The sequence below is a fragment of the Centroberyx affinis genome, unplaced genomic scaffold (genome assembly GCF_046629955.1).
Source record: "Centroberyx affinis isolate AG114_WGS23_722 - 3 ecotype Tasmania unplaced genomic scaffold, CSIRO-AGI_Caff_v1 ptg003314l_1, whole genome shotgun sequence".
Lineage (NCBI taxonomy): Eukaryota > Metazoa > Chordata > Actinopteri > Beryciformes > Berycidae > Centroberyx > Centroberyx affinis.
Genome location: NW_027281319.1, coordinates 8,015 through 28,174, shown reverse-complemented (window position 1 = coordinate 28,174; position 20,160 = coordinate 8,015). Strand labels below are relative to the sequence as shown.

The window sequence follows — 20,160 nt, the reverse complement described above, 5'->3', positions numbered from 1 at the left end:
TGAAGAAAACGGGTGATCTGAATTAATTGTATCAGGCCTATAGTCACACTGAGTAAACCCACTGGGTTTAGAGGACTGTGTTTTAAGATACCGCTGAACTGGATTCTACCGTGCAATGTAGGGGTTTGAAAAAATAAAGGAAAAACAAGAAAATATTCAGTGTTTGTCATTTATTGAGAAAATGAGCAGATGAGCAATTCTGAACAGATATGATTTGGCACATCCTGTAGAAAAGTGCATGTACATCAAAACTATTTTGTTCAACCAAGCCAAAGGCTGTCTTAAAATACAAATAATCCCCTGATCAAAAACTATGAGGGCAGATTGTGTGTATTATACATAGATGGAAGATATTGGCAATTAACTGAACTTCTTGTTAATTAAAAAAAACAATTAACTATCAAAGTAAAATAACAGAACTGATCAGAAAACAACCAGTCTTGCAACAAGCATGGCTGCAGTGTGTGCAGAAAAGCTATTTTAAACATACAAAGAGATTTGTAAAACTACTTAACCAAAAAAAAAGTTTGTAAATTGCACCTTTATCTCCTCAGGATATTTTTCACAGTGAGTAAATGAAAAGCAAGACATCAAAAAATGACAGGGCCATCTAGCAAAGAATCTAGATATGAATGGTGTAACATCCAATGGCTTTTGACAGAGGGCACTATTCTATCAAAGGGATCTCTACAATTTTGACAGGATTTCAAATGTGCAAATGGGGAGTTAGTCTCAAAATATGACTATCAAGATTTCAAAATGACCTTTTACCATTTATGCTTTTAGCAAAAATAACCAGACACCCTTCCTTAATAGCCAAGCCTTCATTGTGCCTGTGAAATGTTATGCATTGACCACCATGCCCATTACAAAACAGAGAAGGGTCCTCTACATATTTCCACTTCAGTTTTCATATTACTTTGGAATAACCAGTTAAAAGAAAAATAAATGCATCCTAAAACAGATTTCACATTTTTCTTATGACCCAGGACAATTCAGCCTCAATTTGCAAACTTGAACAACTCCCAAAGTAACAAATTGTAGGAGAGCCAAGGCTAAACTAAAAACACACTTGTTTCCAGTCTGTGTCATTGTTACACCATCAATGGAGCGACCGCAGTGACTGTCTCCTGATGACATCACAGGTTATTAGCTCCATTCTGCAGTTTCCCGCTTTGCCGGAGAGCATCCTGTTGAAAAATATTGATCGAACTGCCCAAGACCATTCGAATAACATAAATTCTGTTTTAGGATGCATTTTCCCTTTAAGCTGCAGAAACTGGGGAGACAAAGTGACCATTAAGCCCGACCGTTAGCGGTAGGAAGTAGGTAGCTGGAGATATGACCTGACATGCAGACAAAAAAAAAAGAGGCACTCTGTAAGGTTCTGACTGAAATCTTTGTACCCAATGACACCTTATGTTTTTCCTTATGTAAAAACAAGAACAGGTAAAAGCCTACATAACTGGGAAGAGCATTCAAATCAAGATTGCCTTGATTTTAGGAAAAGGGACCATCCTCCTCCTCTTAATTACACGAATAAAAAGTGCCTTCTTTGAATCAACAATTATAACAATAGCTTGGGATACATAAGTGTTTATAATTTACTCGAACGCAAAGCAAACAGACCATGAGGTTGATATCAGAAGGTAAGATATGCCTTGAATGTGGGCGTAATTTGGGGAAAAATATATACATTTATATTTTACAAGACTGCTATATTACATATGAATGACAAAAGAGATGATCAGTATCGTCTTTTCAGAACTGTTGAATCGGAACTTTGTGAAACTCACTAGTTTTTATATGAAGCTGTTTACACGCAGTCTCCAAGCTGACAACGCATGATTTCCCGAATGTTACTATTACATCAATGGCATATGGAATGGATACTTTTCCTGCTTTATGAGCGGTAATGGCGACAGAAATATCACAAGTCGTGATGCGAGTATCACACTGCGCAGGATGTTGATCGCTCCTGACTGCTGCTCTGAATAGGTGCACCGTGCGTCGTTCTGCCCGTCTGACCACTGTCACTGCAGGGCGGCCAGTCAGTCAACCTAGATGCACCAGGGTCATGACTGTAGTGTACTCGTGCTGCAGACTGTCCGTGTCAGTGTCGCAGAGTGTGTAGTCGTCTTTAACAATTCGGTCGCAGCCGATCTCTCCGTTGCCGAACAGGCCGAAGAGCGGGGTGTTGGGGAACACCTTGTGGAAGGCGTCGGCCTCCACGTTGCTCTGGTTGTTGTAGTAGTTCTGGCCTCTCCCCACACAGGCGAACATGAAGCCCAGGGTGTTCCGCTCGGGAATTTTGGCCGCCTTCAGCCGGCGGATAGTGGCTTCGGCCGCATTGGCGTTGCTGATGTCCTGCTCCAGGAGCACCGACGCCCCCTGGACCCTGGGGCCGCTCAGGGCCAGGCCCACCACGCCATACGCACCCTGACTACAGCTAGAGAGAGAGAGGACAGGAGGGGAAACGTGTTCATTTAACTCTCAACACAGACAGTGTTTATATAAGTCAAATCAACACTTACAGACTACACTAAAAGACAGAGAGAAAGAAATAGAGTGATTAAAATGAGGTGAGCTTATACTCTACGGTGCTGTTTCCTCTATTTCAAAAAGACAGTTCCTTTTTCCACAGAGGCAAAAATTGGTTTGAATGTTTCATAGCCTCAAACAAACAGCATTTCCCTAATGGCATGCTCTTCCCAGATAGCCACAGGACCAGACCAGGGGCAAAAACATATTTGAATAAGCCTTTAAATATTTGAACTACTTGAAATGCCCTTAAGTTATCTTGCCAGGCATGTAAACAGCCACATAAATGAGATAAATAACTTGCACTACTTCCTTTTTTTGTATTAGACCATTATTTTTCCCAAGCCTGCCCAGAATTTGCTTAATGGTAACCTTGCTCTAAGTGCAGAACACTAACTCACCACTGTCTGGGAGGAGAGAAGACACTTTCTACTAGTCCTCCAGCGATGAGAGCTTTGCTCCTGGCCAGCGGCTCCAGCACCTGGTTGAGGAAGCGTGCTGCTCCAGACTTATATGCCTCATAGAAAAACAGCAGTACCACACGCAGCTCTGGGTTATCAACTAGTCCTGGAAAGAAGAGGGTGTATAATAAAGAAAGGAATGAGACAGAGACACATTTTTGCAAGATTGGAAATTTGACTAGTCGACTTGTCCGTAGCTTGCATTTTTCAGTTCAGATCTCCTGGGAAATTGTTGCGAGCCGAGGTCTTGAACTCAAACACTCACCTGCTTCCACCAGGGCTGACGAGGAGATGGTTTTCTTGCAGAAGTGGAAGGGCTTGATGTGGACGCCCTCCATGCTGGGGAACATGATGGCGTAGCCGGCCTCGCCCTCCTGGTGTTCCTGGGGAGGGCTGGAGTAAGAGCCACTGGGAGTCACTGAAACAGGACACAGGAAGAACCACACAACATTAGAACTTTATCTACTTTAGAACTTTATCTCTATGGAGTCACTTACATGTCTGCAGGTTTTCATTCCAGCCAAATACTGAAGCAGCTGATTTCACTTGTTAGTTCCCCCTCTCTGGCTGAAGGTGTGCTGATCATTCACATGAGCTGCTTGGTTGGAATGAAAACCTGCAGACTCTTGTGCCTCCATGGCACATGATTAAGAACCACTGATGTATGGCATGCCTACTGTTTTGACCTCTGGGAAGAGAATACACTGTAACACTGCAGCCTGTGTCTTCATATCAGTAATAAGAACACCACAAAAAAGCAGGAAATACTGGTGGGGAAAGCAAGAAAACAGGAAACCTCATTATAAATTAAAGAGCTGTTGGAAAAACCTCAAGAAACCTAGCAAAGATCTTACAAAAAATAAAAAACAGAATAATCCAATCTTACATAATAAACATAGAGGTTATCTACTGTAATCAAGTACTGTGTATTGACACAACTGTAAACTTTCAGTACATTGTGATCTTTACGTTGCTACCCATTTAAAAACAGTTGAATATCACTATATGCATTATGTATTCAAAGTACTGCCTGATCTACGTTTCACCTTTTTCCAACTACAATCGCTTGCACAACACCAATATCACAATTTATAAAATCACAATGCTAACTGCCATGATTTCCAAATAGCAAGTGTCTGCAATTTGCTCTTATAAAAGGGTATTAGATAGCCACTTGTGCAAGGTATTCCTGTGCTGTGCAAAATCCCTGGTGTACAATTTAAGTTGTGCGTCATAAAAAATCTTTCATTTTATTCAAAATGAACCAATACTATGCATTCGTTTCTAATTTTCTCCAAATCCTCCAATATTTCTTAAATTTAAGGGATTAAAAAGGAATTATGTAGAAAGAGCTATGTCCATGTGTATCATAACTCATTTTTTAATATTGTGCAGCCCCAATATCAAGATGCATAAATGATTTGATGCACTCTAGGCTATATGGTAAACTTATTACAAATAATCCATAGATTCAACTTTATCCAGTCACAGATTCCATTCAATTGAATTAGAGGCGGGATGGTGACCCTGCGTTGACCCTCAGCTGCAATACCACAAAATGAGTGTTATCACAAACAGCCGAGCCTGCCATTAAACCTGATAGACGACGGGAGCCTGATAAGCCATCATCTTGAGGAAGGAGAACATGGCTGATGGAGAGTCACTTCTCCGGAGGGTTGTGATTATATGGAGAAATGGAGAGCGCAGCAGCGGGCAGACTGGGCAATCTATCAGAGTAAGAGCCGAGGAGGTGCCAGCCGCCAGCAGAGCTTTCTAACTAGGCAGCAGGGGTGGGGATTAATGCATAGCCGCCTCTGCTGAGAGGTGAACTATTCCTCTCCGATATGCCCAAGCAGGCTGGTTAGCGTTCAGATTCTCTGGGGCAAGCTGGTGGCTCCACAGGCTAGGGCCGCACATTCGTGACATCATGGCTTCAGGTCTGGCTCAGCACGTTTGTCGCACATATGCCATCATAGCAGCTGTTTGTCTCCCGTATTTCCTGTGCCTCTCTATGTGTACTGTCACATCAAGAAAGGTACACCTCAGGGAAAAAACACATTCAGTCTCTATAGAAAAATGCATCTCAGGTTATGGGACTGGAACGCCACCAACAACCACAGCAAATTCCTGCCATATAGGAAATAAACATGAAAAGAATTTCAATTCTAAATGAAAATAGTAATAGTAAATGAAAATGGAACATCCACTTTGCATTCAACATAAAGACATCTCAATACAATGAAACTGCTTTCTTGTGAGAGAAACCAGAACAAGACCCATCTCAATTTGGTTCATGGGAATCAAGTAAATGAAGGCTTAAAATGTTTCTTGTAAAATGTAAACACTATGGGGGCAATTGATATTTATATTATGTGTAAGCTCCATCTTTGTCACTTAAATTCTTTGCTTAGCTCAGCACCTAGACACTAGATGTGCCATTGTTTTTTCTTCTATGAATAAGGAAATGAGACAAAAATGGAGAAACACTTACAGACTATCCCTGGTGTGGCGACGCCCATGATGTCACAGCCTTTGGGGAAGAGCAGGTTCAGTTCCTCTACTGTGTCTGGACTGTGGCGACTCTTTTTCGCTTCAGAGTAATGGAGGGAAAACATGTTAGAAGGGAAGGCTCATGGTTTTTATATGCAGTCATTTTGATAACAAATCAAGCCTACACAATGGAAAATGACAAAGTCTTTACACCAGAGTTTTTGTTTCAGAGAAATTTGCATTAACCCAGCACCACTTTGTTAGGAATGCGAGTGCACGTCTAATACTTCTTCTACTGTTGCACTCACTGTAAGCTGATCTGGATAAGATCAGCTAAATGCCTATAAGCTAAACATAAGTCAATGGTATATGAAACCATGACTCTCAATTCACATACAATTCCTTATATTATCTTCTTGCCATTTTAAGTAAATGGGAATTTGGTGTGAAAACTTACGGGTTGAACTTAACAGTGTTACTGAACATTTGAAATTTTAAAATAGACATTCTTCCGCTTTCCCCACATCATGTTTTTTTCTATGCTTCAGTGCTCTAAGTGACCCATACAAAAGCACAATGTAGATGTAACGTACAGCAGGTAGTCTGACCCATATAAGTTCCAAATCATGAGAAAATACCCCAAAACACAGATGCAAGTGATGTTATATTTCAAGAGTTCGAGCTCCTCATTCATAAACTAACTAGGAGGTCGAGTCTGGAGCAGATAATTTGGTAGGTAGCATGAATGGACCTTAGTGGTTTAGTCTCTGGCTTGGACACAGCCAGAGACTGGTTGGGACACAAGACTGGGCTTTGTACTGGAATGCAAGTGTGTGCACTTTAAGGAACTAGTGAGTCAACTAAAAACACTGTTCTCCTAAATCCACATTAAAAATACATTTGAAAATACCAATGCTTTTTAATTTAAATGACCCCTCGGGTCCACCTTCTACCTTTTTGTGCAGAGTAGACCAATGAAATTTTAGCACATAACAAGGCAATTTTGGGTATAGTTGTTGCACAGTATTTTAGATTATAGCCATTTTAGATTCATTTTGGTCCTTCCAAATCACCTTGATCATCAAGCTGTGCAAGATGATGCAGATGCCTGTTCAGCATCTCCAAATGTCCTGATTCCAGCTACCTGTGAGCTTTTTGGCCTCCATAAAATGAGGAAAGCAATGCTTTATTTCAAGGTTCTCTTTCACATGTATGCCCTCTAAATGTATTTCAGCCCTACTGAATGCAAGGTTATGTTACTGTTCACAAGGATATTATGATCAAACTAAACCTAATGGTTTTGAGATATTGAATGCAGAAATTGTTGGCAATGCTAAAGGAAGTCAATGGAGCTAAAAAACATTATTCTGAAAAATAACATGCAACACATAGTTCTTAACTGTTTGCCAACAATGTTTTTCAAAGAAATACTTTTAACCCAATAGACTTAACAGTATTGCTAACAAATACTATCAACATCTGTTTCAGGACTCAGTTCCTGATGACACACAGAACTAGTGCAATGACTGCCAGTGATACAATAATGGAACGCACGGATGAAAAATCTAACTTGTATAGGAAAATTTCCTTTTTATCTCATACTCCATTTCACGTTACTACATGCAATGTTAACATTGGACAGTATTAATTTTAAAGAGATCACTTTAAAAGTCGCTTCTGCCAAAGGATTGCCTTATAAATGCCTAATAAAGGATCTCTCTGCCTATCATCACAACTGGAACAAAGATTTAATACACAGGAATGTGCAACCTATCAGCCATATTCTGTCTCATGAACACCAGCAGAATGAAGAACAACACTATTGTGTAGTCTTAATTAATACTAACCTTTACTCTCTCTGTAGCAATATGCTTGTCCGTTGAAGGCCTCACTGTCTACCATTGCCAGAACTGTTTTAGGCAGGAGAAACACTTTCTGTAAATAACCAGAAACAAAGTGCATGTGTTAAAAACTTGGTGAATTGTCTTTTCTGAACATCGCTGCAGTACACAGCCCAGCAATATAGAGAACACACTTATTAACAGATAGGCTACCAAATCTTGTTATTCAATGTTTATCACAGTGTAATGAGTGCTGAATTACCAACCCCACGTCTGTATGGGCCATGATCTATATAGCACTGTTGTTCTATGAAAACCTCATATCTCCAGTTTCGGTGATTTTCATATTTGAACTTAAATTGAAGGTTAAGCTGAAAACAAGGCTGTTTTTCTTGGTAGGCCTACCTGAAAAAGTTGACATTTGGAAGATATGAGGTTTTCACCCCACACCTATGATTAGGCAACTTTTGTGGCAATATACTTGTATTTTGGGCAACTTACACATCAGTTATTACCAACAGGGTTTTCACCATACTTTAGCTCATTAAAATACCCCTAACCCACATTCCTCCTCAAAGAAATATTGCTAACTTCTATTGTCCCAAACAGTTGCTGTTGATGTTCACCCAACTTGAGTTTAGGCTAGTGCTTTACCTCCACCTCCTCAGCCAGACTACTGCAAAGGGCATGGACCTCTGTGTCGGACGGGCCACAGGCTGAGACCCAGGTCAGCTGCTGCTGAGTCCTCAGCACTCTGCGTGCGCAGTTTCTCCACAGCCGGCACACACTGAGCAAAGGCACACACACACACACACAACTTACAGGTACTAGTTAGACATTTGGCTAGCGAGCAAGCCAGCTAGCTAATAGGTTCGTGCTGCTGTCAGGCAACACGCCTGCCCACATAGAAGCAATGGCATACTAACTATGAAGACTCCAGACATAGTTTAGTTAACGCATTAGCTTCCTATCTTACTTAGCAAAACAGCTCATTCGCTAACAAGCTATGCTAAGCTTGCAGCCACTTCCCGTTACCTTGCGATCCGGAGGAGCGATTTGGTTGGTACAAAGGTCAGAATTCTCTCAACCACTTCTGCCACATTGCTGAGTATGTATTCAGCCTTGCTGTCTTGTGGAGAGCCCGAAAAATCTGTATTTTCACCCATGTTTTCTTTTCAAATCGTGGCTCCCAACACGGCTGCCCAGCTACGACCTTTCACCTTTGCTCTTCGCACCCCTGCCTGGCACGTGGAGGATACATACCGCCCCCTGTGGCGAGGAGGGTCGTTACCATCCAAGGAGGTTTTCACCATTTGTATGTGCAGAAGAGTTTATCCACTTTTTTAGACTGGCAAATTCATCACAGTAGCTAAATACCATCATACTGATGTAAACTGTATGAAGATCGGATCTTGAGCAAAACAATGCTCTTCTGAATATACTTTTTTTTTATTGGTGGTTGTTTGCCTTATGATGATCCCCAACTGGATGATAGGGTTTACCTACCTTTAATACTTCATTACATCATCGTAGCGCGTTGTATTTCCAGAAATACTGTTGACTATCATACAGTTTGGCACTTCTTATGCTGTGACTGCATGAATACTGTATATGGGCAACAGAAAAACCTTTACTCTATGACATTATATCAGATAACAATCACAATACATAAAGTACATAAAGCCCTACAGGAAGTAGATATACACATATTATGAGAAGCTGAAAGTTTTAGTTTGTCTTCATAAAAGTTCATTAATATTTTTCATTAAGCCACCAATACATGCTACTGGCCAGTGTCCTAGGTCTATTTTTTATGATACTTATAATAGCTCTATCTATCTATGCTATGCTTCTTTGGTGTAAGTGGAAACATGTTCATCATGGCTGAGTGAGTGAAACATTTGTAATAGTCAAGCTTTCAGAATAAATTATACTTGATCTAACCATTTATTAATGTTCTTTACATTTCCAAGATAAAACAGGGAGAGAAAATCCAACAAATCTTAATTTTCAAAAAACATTTCAAAGGAATGAACAGAAAAGTGAGTACAGTGCACCGACATTTCTTTCACTTAGCCAGGACACAATACAGTACATTCATGCAACTGTCCTAAGCACCTCTTACTTGATAAATTATAAGTGTATAATAATCACTGAAGCTCTGGGTACATTTTTACAGTTAATACAGGAGAAACAATGACACACAAGCAAATTACAAAAGTACAAACAATAAAACTCCCTTTTATATAACCTTGGCTGAAATTATGGCTTTGTTCACAATGGATATGTGCAGTATAGTCCCTTCCCAAAAGAAAAGTGCAAAGTCTCCCAACATATACATTTAAACTTATCAAAAGATATACAGTGAAAATCAATTTCCCTTTGATTACAGTTTATAAAGGAAACGGTATAAATTAACAGTAGCTCACCAAAGCTACGTTTGTGCTACCTCGTGCAGAGCTTGATCCCTCAGGGCGACGAGGTCAGTGGAGATGCGTAAACAACGCCCCATATTATCCCACCAATGGGGTCTGGCTGCAGACCTCCAGCATCAGGCCCCTCTCTGGCTGCTCCAGCAGCAGGACCCTGTCACGTGATCCAGGGCCTGCTGCAAGAGGTGGAAGTGACGTTGATTTTTGAAACTATGAACGTGAAAGTAGTACAAGGACTTTCAGCATCTAAGTTTATTTAAAATCGACAACAATATTTAAAACAAATCCACCTCTTGCAGCAGGCCTCGTGACAGGGTCCTGCTGCTGGAGCTGCTGGAGACGGGCCTGTCGCTGGAGGTCTGCAGTCACCAGCCATAGACGGGAGCGACCCATACAGCTTCAGAGCAGATGGGGCAACGTGGGAAGACGGGGAGCGGTGTCAAATGTTACACACCTCCATAAGAGTCTGATCCAGCATCTGCTTTACGCTCAGGTTCTCTTCTTTAGCACGTGAGAGTTTATCTGTTAATATAGCATTGCACCGGTTAAGATCATAAAAACAGACAGCAGTAAGATACACAGAATATGAACAGACAAAGCTTTAACAGCATAAACAAATGAGCCACAAGTGCTGGGCTACTGATTGCACGAGCGTTATATAATGAGGGTGAGAAGTGTGGCCTTTCTGTAAATTCTTTGATAATTGAAGTCAGCAGTCTTTTGGTAAGCAATAAAGCACATATACTCAACCCTGTTATACATTCTGAGCCAATTTCACAAACACAGGCTAGGCTACCATTATCCTGTGTTAGAAAACTGTATCCAATTTCCTTCAATATGTAGACAATCTTTCCATCGTACTATAGACAGTGTTCTAAAGTTATAGCCAGGGCTGTAGTCAAGACCGCATCAGCTGGGGTTTAAGACAATAAAATGGGCCTTAGCCGGGTCTCACAGCCACTGCCAAGTCCTATACTGGCTCCTGGGTCAACAACGGCTCCAACTGCTACTCACCACCTATCAAGTCCTACACCCCTTCAGGCAGCTTCAGATCAGTCAATGAAAATCTAACCTCCAAGACAAGGACCAAGCACTGATTCAACCCCAAATTAAGAGACCTCTCTGTAAAATGCTCTCCCTTCACATCCCACTAATTCACTCCCTGCACAACAGCCCAAAAGCTGTTTTTCCCATCTTTCATCCTGCCACTTTTAATTTTGTTCTTGATGTTTCGTTTTACTCTACTTTTACTACATGCCATGTCTTTGTATTATGTTTTATCATTTTTTTGCCAAATGTCAAGTGTCTGAGAATTACAAAAATGCTATACATTTTAAGTTGTACTCCTATTGTTATTACAAGACAAAGTCAAATGTTTGCCATAAATATCAAAATAATGGGTAGATTTGTCAGAACTTGTCATGATAATGTTACTCAGTACTTATCAGCACAGTGTAACATTACTCAGAACAATGAAAAGAGTGCATTTTGTGATTTTCACCTTATATTTTGGAGATAAGATCTGCGTTATTTTTGTTGACTTTGTAGTATTATATCCAACCAGAAACTATGATAGTAAAAGGTGATATTGAGACGTTTCAAACTGGATTTATGTACTACAGCCCTGAAGATAACCTGAGAAAACAAGACTAACAGCCCTGCGACACTGAATTTTCGTTCCTACCAGGAATCGAACTCGGGTCTCCCGATCGAGAGGCTGCAGTCTAACTGTCTGCAGCGCACTTTCACCCACATGACCCATAAAGTGGTGAACAGAGCAACCGCCCGACCGAGCGGTCCATAGAGCCCCTGCTGTCATGGGGCTACAAATCTGTCAAATCCAATTCTTTTTGTAACCTGAGTCTGTGTGACCTTCCATTTTTACCTGCAGTCTGAGCATGCAATACATAATGTGAGAATCTTACATTTCTGTTTGTTGAAAATATTACTTGGTTTAAGTTTGGTGTCGCAGACACAGTAACCTGTATTCTTAAATCACAGCATTAGACAAATGTCTGTGGTCTTTTGTATTTCAGCATAATAAGAAGCATCCAAGAGCCCATCATAGTTTAAGCCTCATTTAAGGCTACTCTCAGTTCATTGGTCAGAAGACGGTTTTTCTCAAGCTGCTTGTATAGATGGTCTTGACAGTCAGAAAGCAGATAAGAGAAATGGAAAAGAGACAGAAGACAAGTTAGTACAAAAGTTAGTACAGAAGTTAGTATAAAAGACAGAGAGCTACTGTTGTTTTCAAATATCACAAAACTGTCAGTCTCTCGTACTGAAACTATTGAACTGTTCACCTCATAAAAATAAAACTAAACACTAAAGCAATGCTTCACTTTGATATAACATGCTCTTATTGTCATATGCATCTCCATGAGAGCTCATTAACTGTCACCAAGAGGCCTATTGGCTGTCCTGGTTACCCATAGCGGTGTTACTCATTATTGCTTTTGTTCACATTTGTTCAAAAATCACATTTCCTCATAATACATACACAAACTAGAGCAGGGCAAAAGAGATTCTGTTCTGTCTACTTTGTTTGTCTTTTATCAGCAGTTAATTTTGCCTGCCAGAGACGTTGAAGGCAGTCTGAAAAAATCCTGAACATTGGTAGCAAATGCATATTCCAGCCTGGAATATGCACCTGGAACCTGGAATTTCCAGGTTAAACTAATGTCAGAGGTTCTCCGTTCAGGTGAGGTGAGCATGCTGGGAAACTGAAGTGAAACGGCACTTTCAGAAGCACACTCGTCTCAGAACACAACTTCCTCTCTATATTTCTTTAAAACAGGGCCTAAAGATCTTTGCCACAATGTTGCCTGAGGAATTACTCTTCGTCTGAAAATCCCTGGTGATGCAGTCATTTATGTTTGCCACCAACGTGTGCTCAACAGTGGGGTTTGAAAACACTCAACTTTCTACTCTGACCTGGCAACTCAAATACACAAACAGCACGTTTTATTAGAAACTATAATTAATGAGTGAATAAATTGGCTAACAAAGCACACAACCTGTCATGACTGTCAGATTACTTTTGTATTTTCTAAATTCCAGAGGAAAACGAAGGAAGCCTTTTGCATGTGATATGATCAATGGGTTGTTGAATGTAAATAGCTTCAGCATCAAACTACTTGACATTATACCAAAACAACAGTCCTCCCAAACAGAAAATGGAACATAGCGGAGGGAAGAGGAGCTTCAGAGTTTATTCAAAAGCTACTCGACAAAATAAATTAAAAACACAGAAGACAAAAATCAAAAGACAGGACAAAATGGAAATGAAGAAACGTCGCAGGAGAAAGGGGGAAGGGCTGACATAGATGGAAGAATGTTTATTTTACAGACAGCAATATGGCTCAAAGTTCTGTACAAGAGATGGACTAATGGGTGGCGGCAGCGCTGGCCCAACGTGCAGCAGTGGAGCGGCAGTAAAGAAACGCGGAGACAGGGGAGACAGAAAGTTGGGCAGCGCTGCACAGGAGAGAGATGATGCCGCTCAACCGGCGGGTGACATCTGGGATGAAGGGGTGGAAAACATTTAGCTGTGAAAAGGAAAGAGGGGAGAAACAGTAAAGTGTTGGAGGGAGGCAGGAAGGATGGAAGGCAAATGGCATGCAGAATCAAAGAAAATCAAAAGAGATGCAGCAGGACTAAGCCAGATAAGATAAAGAAAATAAGACGGAAACTGATGCAGGAATGTGGATTTCTTGAACTGGCTGTGTGGTGAGAAATTACGAAGAAAAACTTAAATACTACAAAATTCTGTTAGTTACCGAGCCAAGAAGTTTATGAAATCTAGCCAGAGGGATACAAATATCTACAAAACACCTTTAGCTCACACATCAAACAGTGTTAGATTAGCAGTAAACTGGGTAAAAAATAATCCACCCAAAATAGATGAAGCACTATGAATCACTGCACTCATGCCACAAGAGGGCGCTATTGTATGGTAGTGAGTGGGGTTAGGAGTGTTTAGGGCTAAAGCACAGGGGCAGACACAAGCAGGTGGTGAATTACATGGAAGTCATGTCGTTGAGAGCGTGGTCCAGCTCCTCGCTGATGGCCTTGTACTTCAGTTTCTGGGCATACAGCTCATCTATTGTGTGGTTGTACATGAGCGGAGGAGGGGAGAAATTACGTAGAGCGGGAGTGAAGGAGGGATGGTGAAGAATTTGAAAAGAAAACACAAGAAGAGATAACAGAAAAGAAAAAAAAAAAAAAGGATCGTCAGAGAGCAGAAGTCAAAAAGGAAAAACTGAATAGAGAAACTGAAAACAGCAGGACAGAAATAGGAAGGGCGCATGCAACAGCTGCTGATGCTGTGTCACATTCCCGAGGAGTCACCGAGAAACGGCCTCACATGTTCCATGACCCCCTAAGATCTCCTTGGGACTATCTGGCCTCCTGAAGCCGCTGCACCAGAATGTCTAACAACATCACAGTGAGGAATGCCATTGCCAACTTTAATAATATCACATTGGGCCTCTGTGGATCACTGCCTGTGCATAGTGTTTTTTTTCTCTGGTATACAACTGATGGTGCAGATATTTGTCCTGGGGGCTATTTCAACACCCTGCTGACTGGATAAATAACGTAACACAGCACAGAAGTTTACAAAAGAGGTCATCTGATGTCCTCTTTTGTGATCAACCTTTTGTGAGAAAATACACAAAACTAGTATGCGTGAAAGTAATAGAGGACTTTGGGAGGAGAACTTAGTTGCAAGGTCAAATAGTAACTGCCTCGTACTTCAAAACTGCACTGAAACAAAATGTGAAAACAAATTTTGTCAATGTATAAAACCAAGTGGAAAAGATTCATACCCTCGAGGTCGTCGATGGTCTTCTCAAGCTTGGCAACTGATCTCTCAGCGAACTCAGCACGAGTCTCAGCCTGAGGAGGTAGAGAGTCAAACATTAGCGTTTCCCCATCATGCCGTTTACATTACAAGAATTTAGCTAAATCACTCCTGTCCAGATATTTTGGATATAGTTCTGAAGTGCTGTGTGAGAAAAACTAAGAAATCAGCTAGAATAAAGGCAGCACATAAGTAAACATTCATCAAATCACCATAATTTCAAAGGAGCCAAGCAATAAAGACGTGCAAAGGAGAGTAATCAACGCATAAGGAAACAATAGCGGGGTTTTATTTATTTTTTTTAAGTAACAAAGAGCCAGTAGTGATTAATGCTAACTCCAGCTAACTCACCTCTTTCAGCTTGTCTGTCAGGACCTTGATCTCCTCCTCATACTTGTCCTCCTTCTGTGAGTACTGTAGTTGCACAGAAGAGCCCATGTTAAGACAGTTTCAAAGTAAAATGAAACTAATACATTTCTAGGGCTTTTACTGTGGATTATTTGACGTCAGTCTTGTTGATCAGACATCTTACCTTCTCTGCCTGGGCCTCCAGAGACTTCAGGTTGTTGGTCACGGTTTTCAGCTCCTCCTCAAGCTCAGAGCATTTGCTGGTGTTTTAGATTTGGTTGAACAACAGGGATGTGCAGATGAAGGTGCCGAAGATGGACAGAAAATTATGACAGGGTTGGTCATAAAATGATCTCGATGTTTACCCGAGTATTTTTTTTTTTTTAGAAATTGTATACATTTTAAGCGTTATTTAATCACAAAGTTGACAGTACTGTTATCTAAAGCAATGACTTGCAGGAATAGTTGAAGGGGAAAGGGAGGAGAGACAAATGGAAGGACGTTGTTACCCCTCAGACAGCTCAGCACGCTCCTCTGTACGTTCCAGATCACTCTCAATGATCACCAGCTTACGGGCCACCTGGAGTCACAACATACAAAGTTTAGACTCACTCTTTAAAAGTGGCAACAATATCATCTGTGTGTTTTAGTTGAAAAATGCAGCTGTGATCCAATTTGCTTTTTACTACTCAGTCAAAGTATGAGACCCGGTGCAGGTTGAAACCGGTGGGTTACTTTCCACTCTTGCCAATTTGTGTTCCCAATTGAATTAAACCCAACTGAATTAAACCCAAAAGTGGGATGTGCAATGCCTGCCAAAAAATGTCCGCTGACGACAGCTGTGATATTACATGAAAGCAAAGGAATCCAGTGAATTTTAACCTAAAATGCATCAGTGTGGACCCGATATCTACATTTTGGGTGATTCTACACACAATCTGTGATGAAGCCTATTGGTGCCTAAGTTCAGAGTGCGGTGGGCAGCTGAGAAACTTGCCTCCTCATATTTGCGGTCAGCCTCCTCAGCAATGTGTTTGGCCTCCTTCAGCTGGATCTCCTGCAGCTCCATCTTCTCCTCATCCTTCATTGCCCTGTTCTCAATAACCTTCATGCCTCTGGAGGAGAGAAAGTCAAAGGGTGAATTAGTCGTGAGAGCTACACATCACAAATCACAACAAGCAGCCAGTACGTTTAGTAGAGGGGTGTTGGGGATATTGCCCTTTGTAACTGACCCGAGATCAGTGGTCCATTTTACAATTTACCCACCATGGATTAAGCTTAGGAAACCTAGCTCAAGGGCAAGTTCACCACAGAGTACATGGCTTCTAGTGATGACTTTGTATGGATGGTGTCTATACAAAAGCCATTGTAGGAGGATTGACTTGTCTTGCACATAATGAGTTCCATTACTATCTGGACAAAATAATTGAGGAGGAGGGGGGAAACCACTTGCATTACAAGTGTTTCCCTCCTCCCATTATATGGGAGGAGGGAAACACTTCCTCCTCCTTCCCTCCTCCCATTATATGGGAGGAGGGAATATTTGCTTATTATTTTGGCCAATTTTGGAGCCTGTTTTCCATTTTTTTACCCATTACTATCTGGACAAAATGGTTGTTGATACTTGACATGCATTGCATCATATCAAGGTGGGCAGCATAATGTGTGATGACTGCATGTGACAGCTAGCGGTCTTGTATACATTGGTAGAGCATGGCACAAACTATGCCATGTACTGACTGCCCCATACTGCAAAATACATGCACTCATGGCACTAGAAGACACAATTCAAGTGTCCATCAAAATGCCATAGGCACTTTCCAAATCCCATACCCCCCCCCCCCCCCCCATTAATATCTTGACTAGATTTGAAGATGTTGGTGTTTGTTATTCTTCACAGCAACAAATAACATAATATGCGAGGTGACGGGGATCTAAAACCACAGAAAATATGTAGTCATTCAGTTGGGACATCTTCCATACATTTCCAGACCTGTATAGGAAGGAACCCTGCACAGGGCTAACAGAGCGAATGAGTGAATGTTGTCCAGTGGCACGGTACCCACCTCTCGCTCTCATCAGCAGCCTTCTCAGCCTCCTCCAGCTTGGTCAGGGCTGTGGCCAGACGCTCCTGAGCACGATCCAACTCCTCCTCAACCAGCTGGATACGTCTGTTCAGGGAAGCGACATCACCCTCAGCCTGGCAGAGCACAAACACAAGACGCCACAGTCAAACAGAGACATGGGCTGAGCCTAAACATAGGCTATGTACATTTTCACACCATACAGCGATTGCATTTCTCTTATTCACAATTTTTAAACCCACCCCTTGTTGTTAACAATACATTTAAGGGAATGTAAGGGAGAACATTTTACTGCCCCCTGCTCAATCTGAGTGTCAGACCGACCATTTCCTGTTTTATATTGATTCAGTTAACTTGTCTCATAAACACATTGGCTACAGAAGCATGGCTAGAATTATGAATTTTGGATCAAACAGCTGACCTATCCTCAAACGAGCTGCTTATTTGCCTAAGTGAATATTACACAGGAGTGTGATTTATTCTAGTGGACCGCTGGTACTGCGGTAGTCTAATCGTTGCACGGTTGTTTGTTTATTCGGGGCGTGACGCGCCCTATTGGGCGGTGTCCTTTCATGTATCCATCGTTTCACGCGCGTCACACCACGGGATAATTTCAACAAGGCAAACACATCACATTTATACTACATTGATATCAGGCCGTATGCCATCGCTGTCTGGGCCTAGCAGCCACGCTTCTTGACCAGCTTTGCGCTTAATGCCGTCGGCAGCCTGTGGGCTAATTGCCTTAAATTATTAGCAGCGGCTTACTGATTCCCTCGCGCTCCTCTCCAGACAGAGCTCTCGCTGTATGCTCGATGCCCGTTCCTCTGCTACATCGGCCTGCTCCTGCAACGACTTGATTTTCTTCTTGACAGCTTCCAGAGACGTTCCACCGGCCATTTTTTTGCTCACTGTCTCGCTGTTTCCTAAAAGCTCTGTGCAGGCTGCCTCAAGACGCACTGTAGCCACACGGAGCTCGAGAGATGCGGCGCGTTTGATCTCTGCCCCGGTGCCTTTAATCAACCGCTGATGAGGATTGGGACGTGCCACCAGACACCGGAAGTAACTGACTTTATACGTGATAGTCGATTTTATCACAAGAAAAAGAAATTCGGTCCGTTTGTGATGTTCTTTCAAATGCATTGTATGTGATTATTTTTTATTTTATTTTATTTTTTACCTTTTTGGAAGTTTTATAGCCATGCAATTTATGAGTGCATCCCCTGCTGGTAAACTGAGAGAAGCACCTGGTAGCCTACCTGGTCAAAATCATCTTTTCACACATTTTTACACATTTACTGATTCAGTTATAGGCTTCATCCTTTTAAACGATGGTCTACAGAAATGTACAAAATATATGTTACTTTCCTGCACTAGTGTCCTTAAATGACAACTGTTTGTACATATTTATTAATTAAAAATCCTAAAATTGAGATTTATTGTAATTATTATTATTATTATTCATTTCATTAATTCATTTGTTATTTATTCATTTTCTCTTTTTATTGACTCCCAATCTAAGGCATCATTAAGGAGCCATCAATTAGGCTTAATTGATTGAATTCAGAGCAGACCAAAACTGCTAGGCTAATTTTATCTGTGTTGGATGTAACTGCAAAGTGTCAACTGAAACCAGCACGGGGCTGGTCAACCACAAATCTACAAGTGTCTATAAAATACTCGACTGAAACTCTACACTGGTCCTCAGATTCACCCAAATGGTTGGGGGACTCCACTGGTAAGCCAGTGAGCTGTCATGTTACCATATACAGTACACAAGCTAAATTTAACTATCTCCATCCTGTCCCATTGTAGACCTTGTGTGATTGACTATACCATAACCTAATCAATTATAACAGGCAAAATGTGCTTTGTGATTGATATGGGTAGGTAATATATTATCTGGTATTAGTTTCCTTTCCATGATGGTGATTCAAGGTGAAACATTAAGGGTCCCCCCACTGCCCCGCTCTTCAACAGTCGCGCCCCTGTGGAGCTTTTTGTGAGTCTGCCCCAAACTCACATCTGCGGCTTTCTTTTCAGCGAGCTCCAGCTTCTCCTGGGCATCCTTAAGGGCCTCGGAGTACTTGTCCAACTCATCCTCAGTTGCCTTCAGCTTCTTCTGCAGTGCTACCAGGTCATCCTCGAGCTGTATGAGGAGCAGGATTCAAGTTGGCGAGGCACAGTGGACACAGAGAAACAAGAGATGAGAAGAGATTTAGTTACATGCAGAAGACAGAACACATCATTACCATTTGTCATCAACAGTCACCACACTGGAGGAAATAATGACACCTCATAGTTTCGGAAATTAATCCCTTGGTGAGGTGTGAAAATATTAGATGATGATCTAAATATTTTGCTACATAATAAATGCACTGTACATGAACCAAATAGAGACAATTATTCTACAGTATAAATTACATGCAATCCAACACCATATGACCAAGGATACATTTTGTATATAAAGTAATATAACTCCCAAAAGCAAATTTATTCCGAATACGATAAAACATTTTAATCTAAATTGATCCCCTCTATCCTCTTAAAAAAAACACTAAATAAATAAATAAATAAATAAATCCACAAGGTGAGGAGACACATGCAGGCGCTGCGCCGCTGGCACCGGTGCGTCAAAGTACAAGAGAGCGACTTTCTGGATGCCGACCTGTTTGCTCCTGTCCTCCGCTGCCTTCTTGTCTCCCTCTGCCTGCTCGGCTCTGTCCAAGGCGTTCTCCTTGTCGAGCTTGAGCATCTGCATCTTCTTCTTGATGGCATCCATGGCTGCTTAGTGTCGGGGGTGGCCGCGCCAACGACAAACAAATAAGACACTGAATGAAAAGGGCGAGAGGCTTCGAGCGTCTGAACCACACTGAACGCCAAGCTGGAGTGCGAGCTCGCCCTGGCTGTAGTGAGTCAAATATGTACTTTGGCTGAGGAGTTACTAGATCCGCTTGGATACCCAATACTTTTTTGGAAGCAACTCCAGCTGCTCGCCAACGTGGGCCCAGTCTTTTTTCTGGATCTCTTCAGTGATTCGCTCTTCCAAGACATTTGACCGCTTGTATGACTATACATGGGGTATGGGGCGTCAAGGAG

At 41.6% G+C, this 20,160-nt stretch overlaps 2 protein-coding genes across 6 annotated transcripts; both read right to left on the bottom strand.

Annotated features, from left to right (window-relative positions):
* Positions 1-165: 165 nt before the first annotated feature.
* fbxo22 (F-box protein 22) lies at positions 166-8,541 on the bottom strand. Its single transcript, XM_071538610.1, has 7 exons — positions 8,369-8,541; positions 7,988-8,120; positions 7,340-7,427; positions 5,494-5,592; positions 3,268-3,420; positions 2,943-3,108; positions 166-2,449 (listed from the first exon to the last, which is right to left on the bottom strand). Exons 1-7 carry the CDS (start codon positions 8,497-8,499, stop codon positions 2,056-2,058), a joined length of 1,164 nt encoding a protein of 387 aa, XP_071394711.1. The 5' UTR covers positions 8,500-8,541; the 3' UTR covers positions 166-2,055.
* A 1,516-nt stretch (positions 8,542-10,057) lies between these two features.
* On the bottom strand, positions 10,058-19,934 carry LOC139660461 (tropomyosin alpha-1 chain). 5 transcript variants are annotated; one of them, XM_071538611.1, is made up of 10 exons: positions 19,730-19,934; positions 19,085-19,210; positions 17,044-17,177; positions 15,975-16,092; positions 15,487-15,557; positions 15,162-15,237; positions 14,981-15,043; positions 14,595-14,664; positions 13,789-13,867; positions 12,997-13,313 (listed from the first exon to the last, which is right to left on the bottom strand). In XM_071538611.1, exons 1-10 carry the CDS (start codon positions 19,841-19,843, stop codon positions 13,310-13,312), a joined length of 855 nt encoding a protein of 284 aa, XP_071394712.1. In that variant the 5' UTR covers positions 19,844-19,934; the 3' UTR covers positions 12,997-13,309. The 5 variants fall into 5 exon arrangements, with proteins under 5 accessions (XP_071394713.1, XP_071394715.1, XP_071394716.1 ...); XM_071538612.1 differs by lacking the exons at positions 12,997-13,313; positions 13,789-13,867 and adding an exon at positions 10,058-10,287; XM_071538613.1 differs by lacking the exons at positions 19,085-19,210; positions 19,730-19,934 and adding an exon at positions 17,830-18,080.
* Positions 19,935-20,160: the final 226 nt, after the last annotated feature.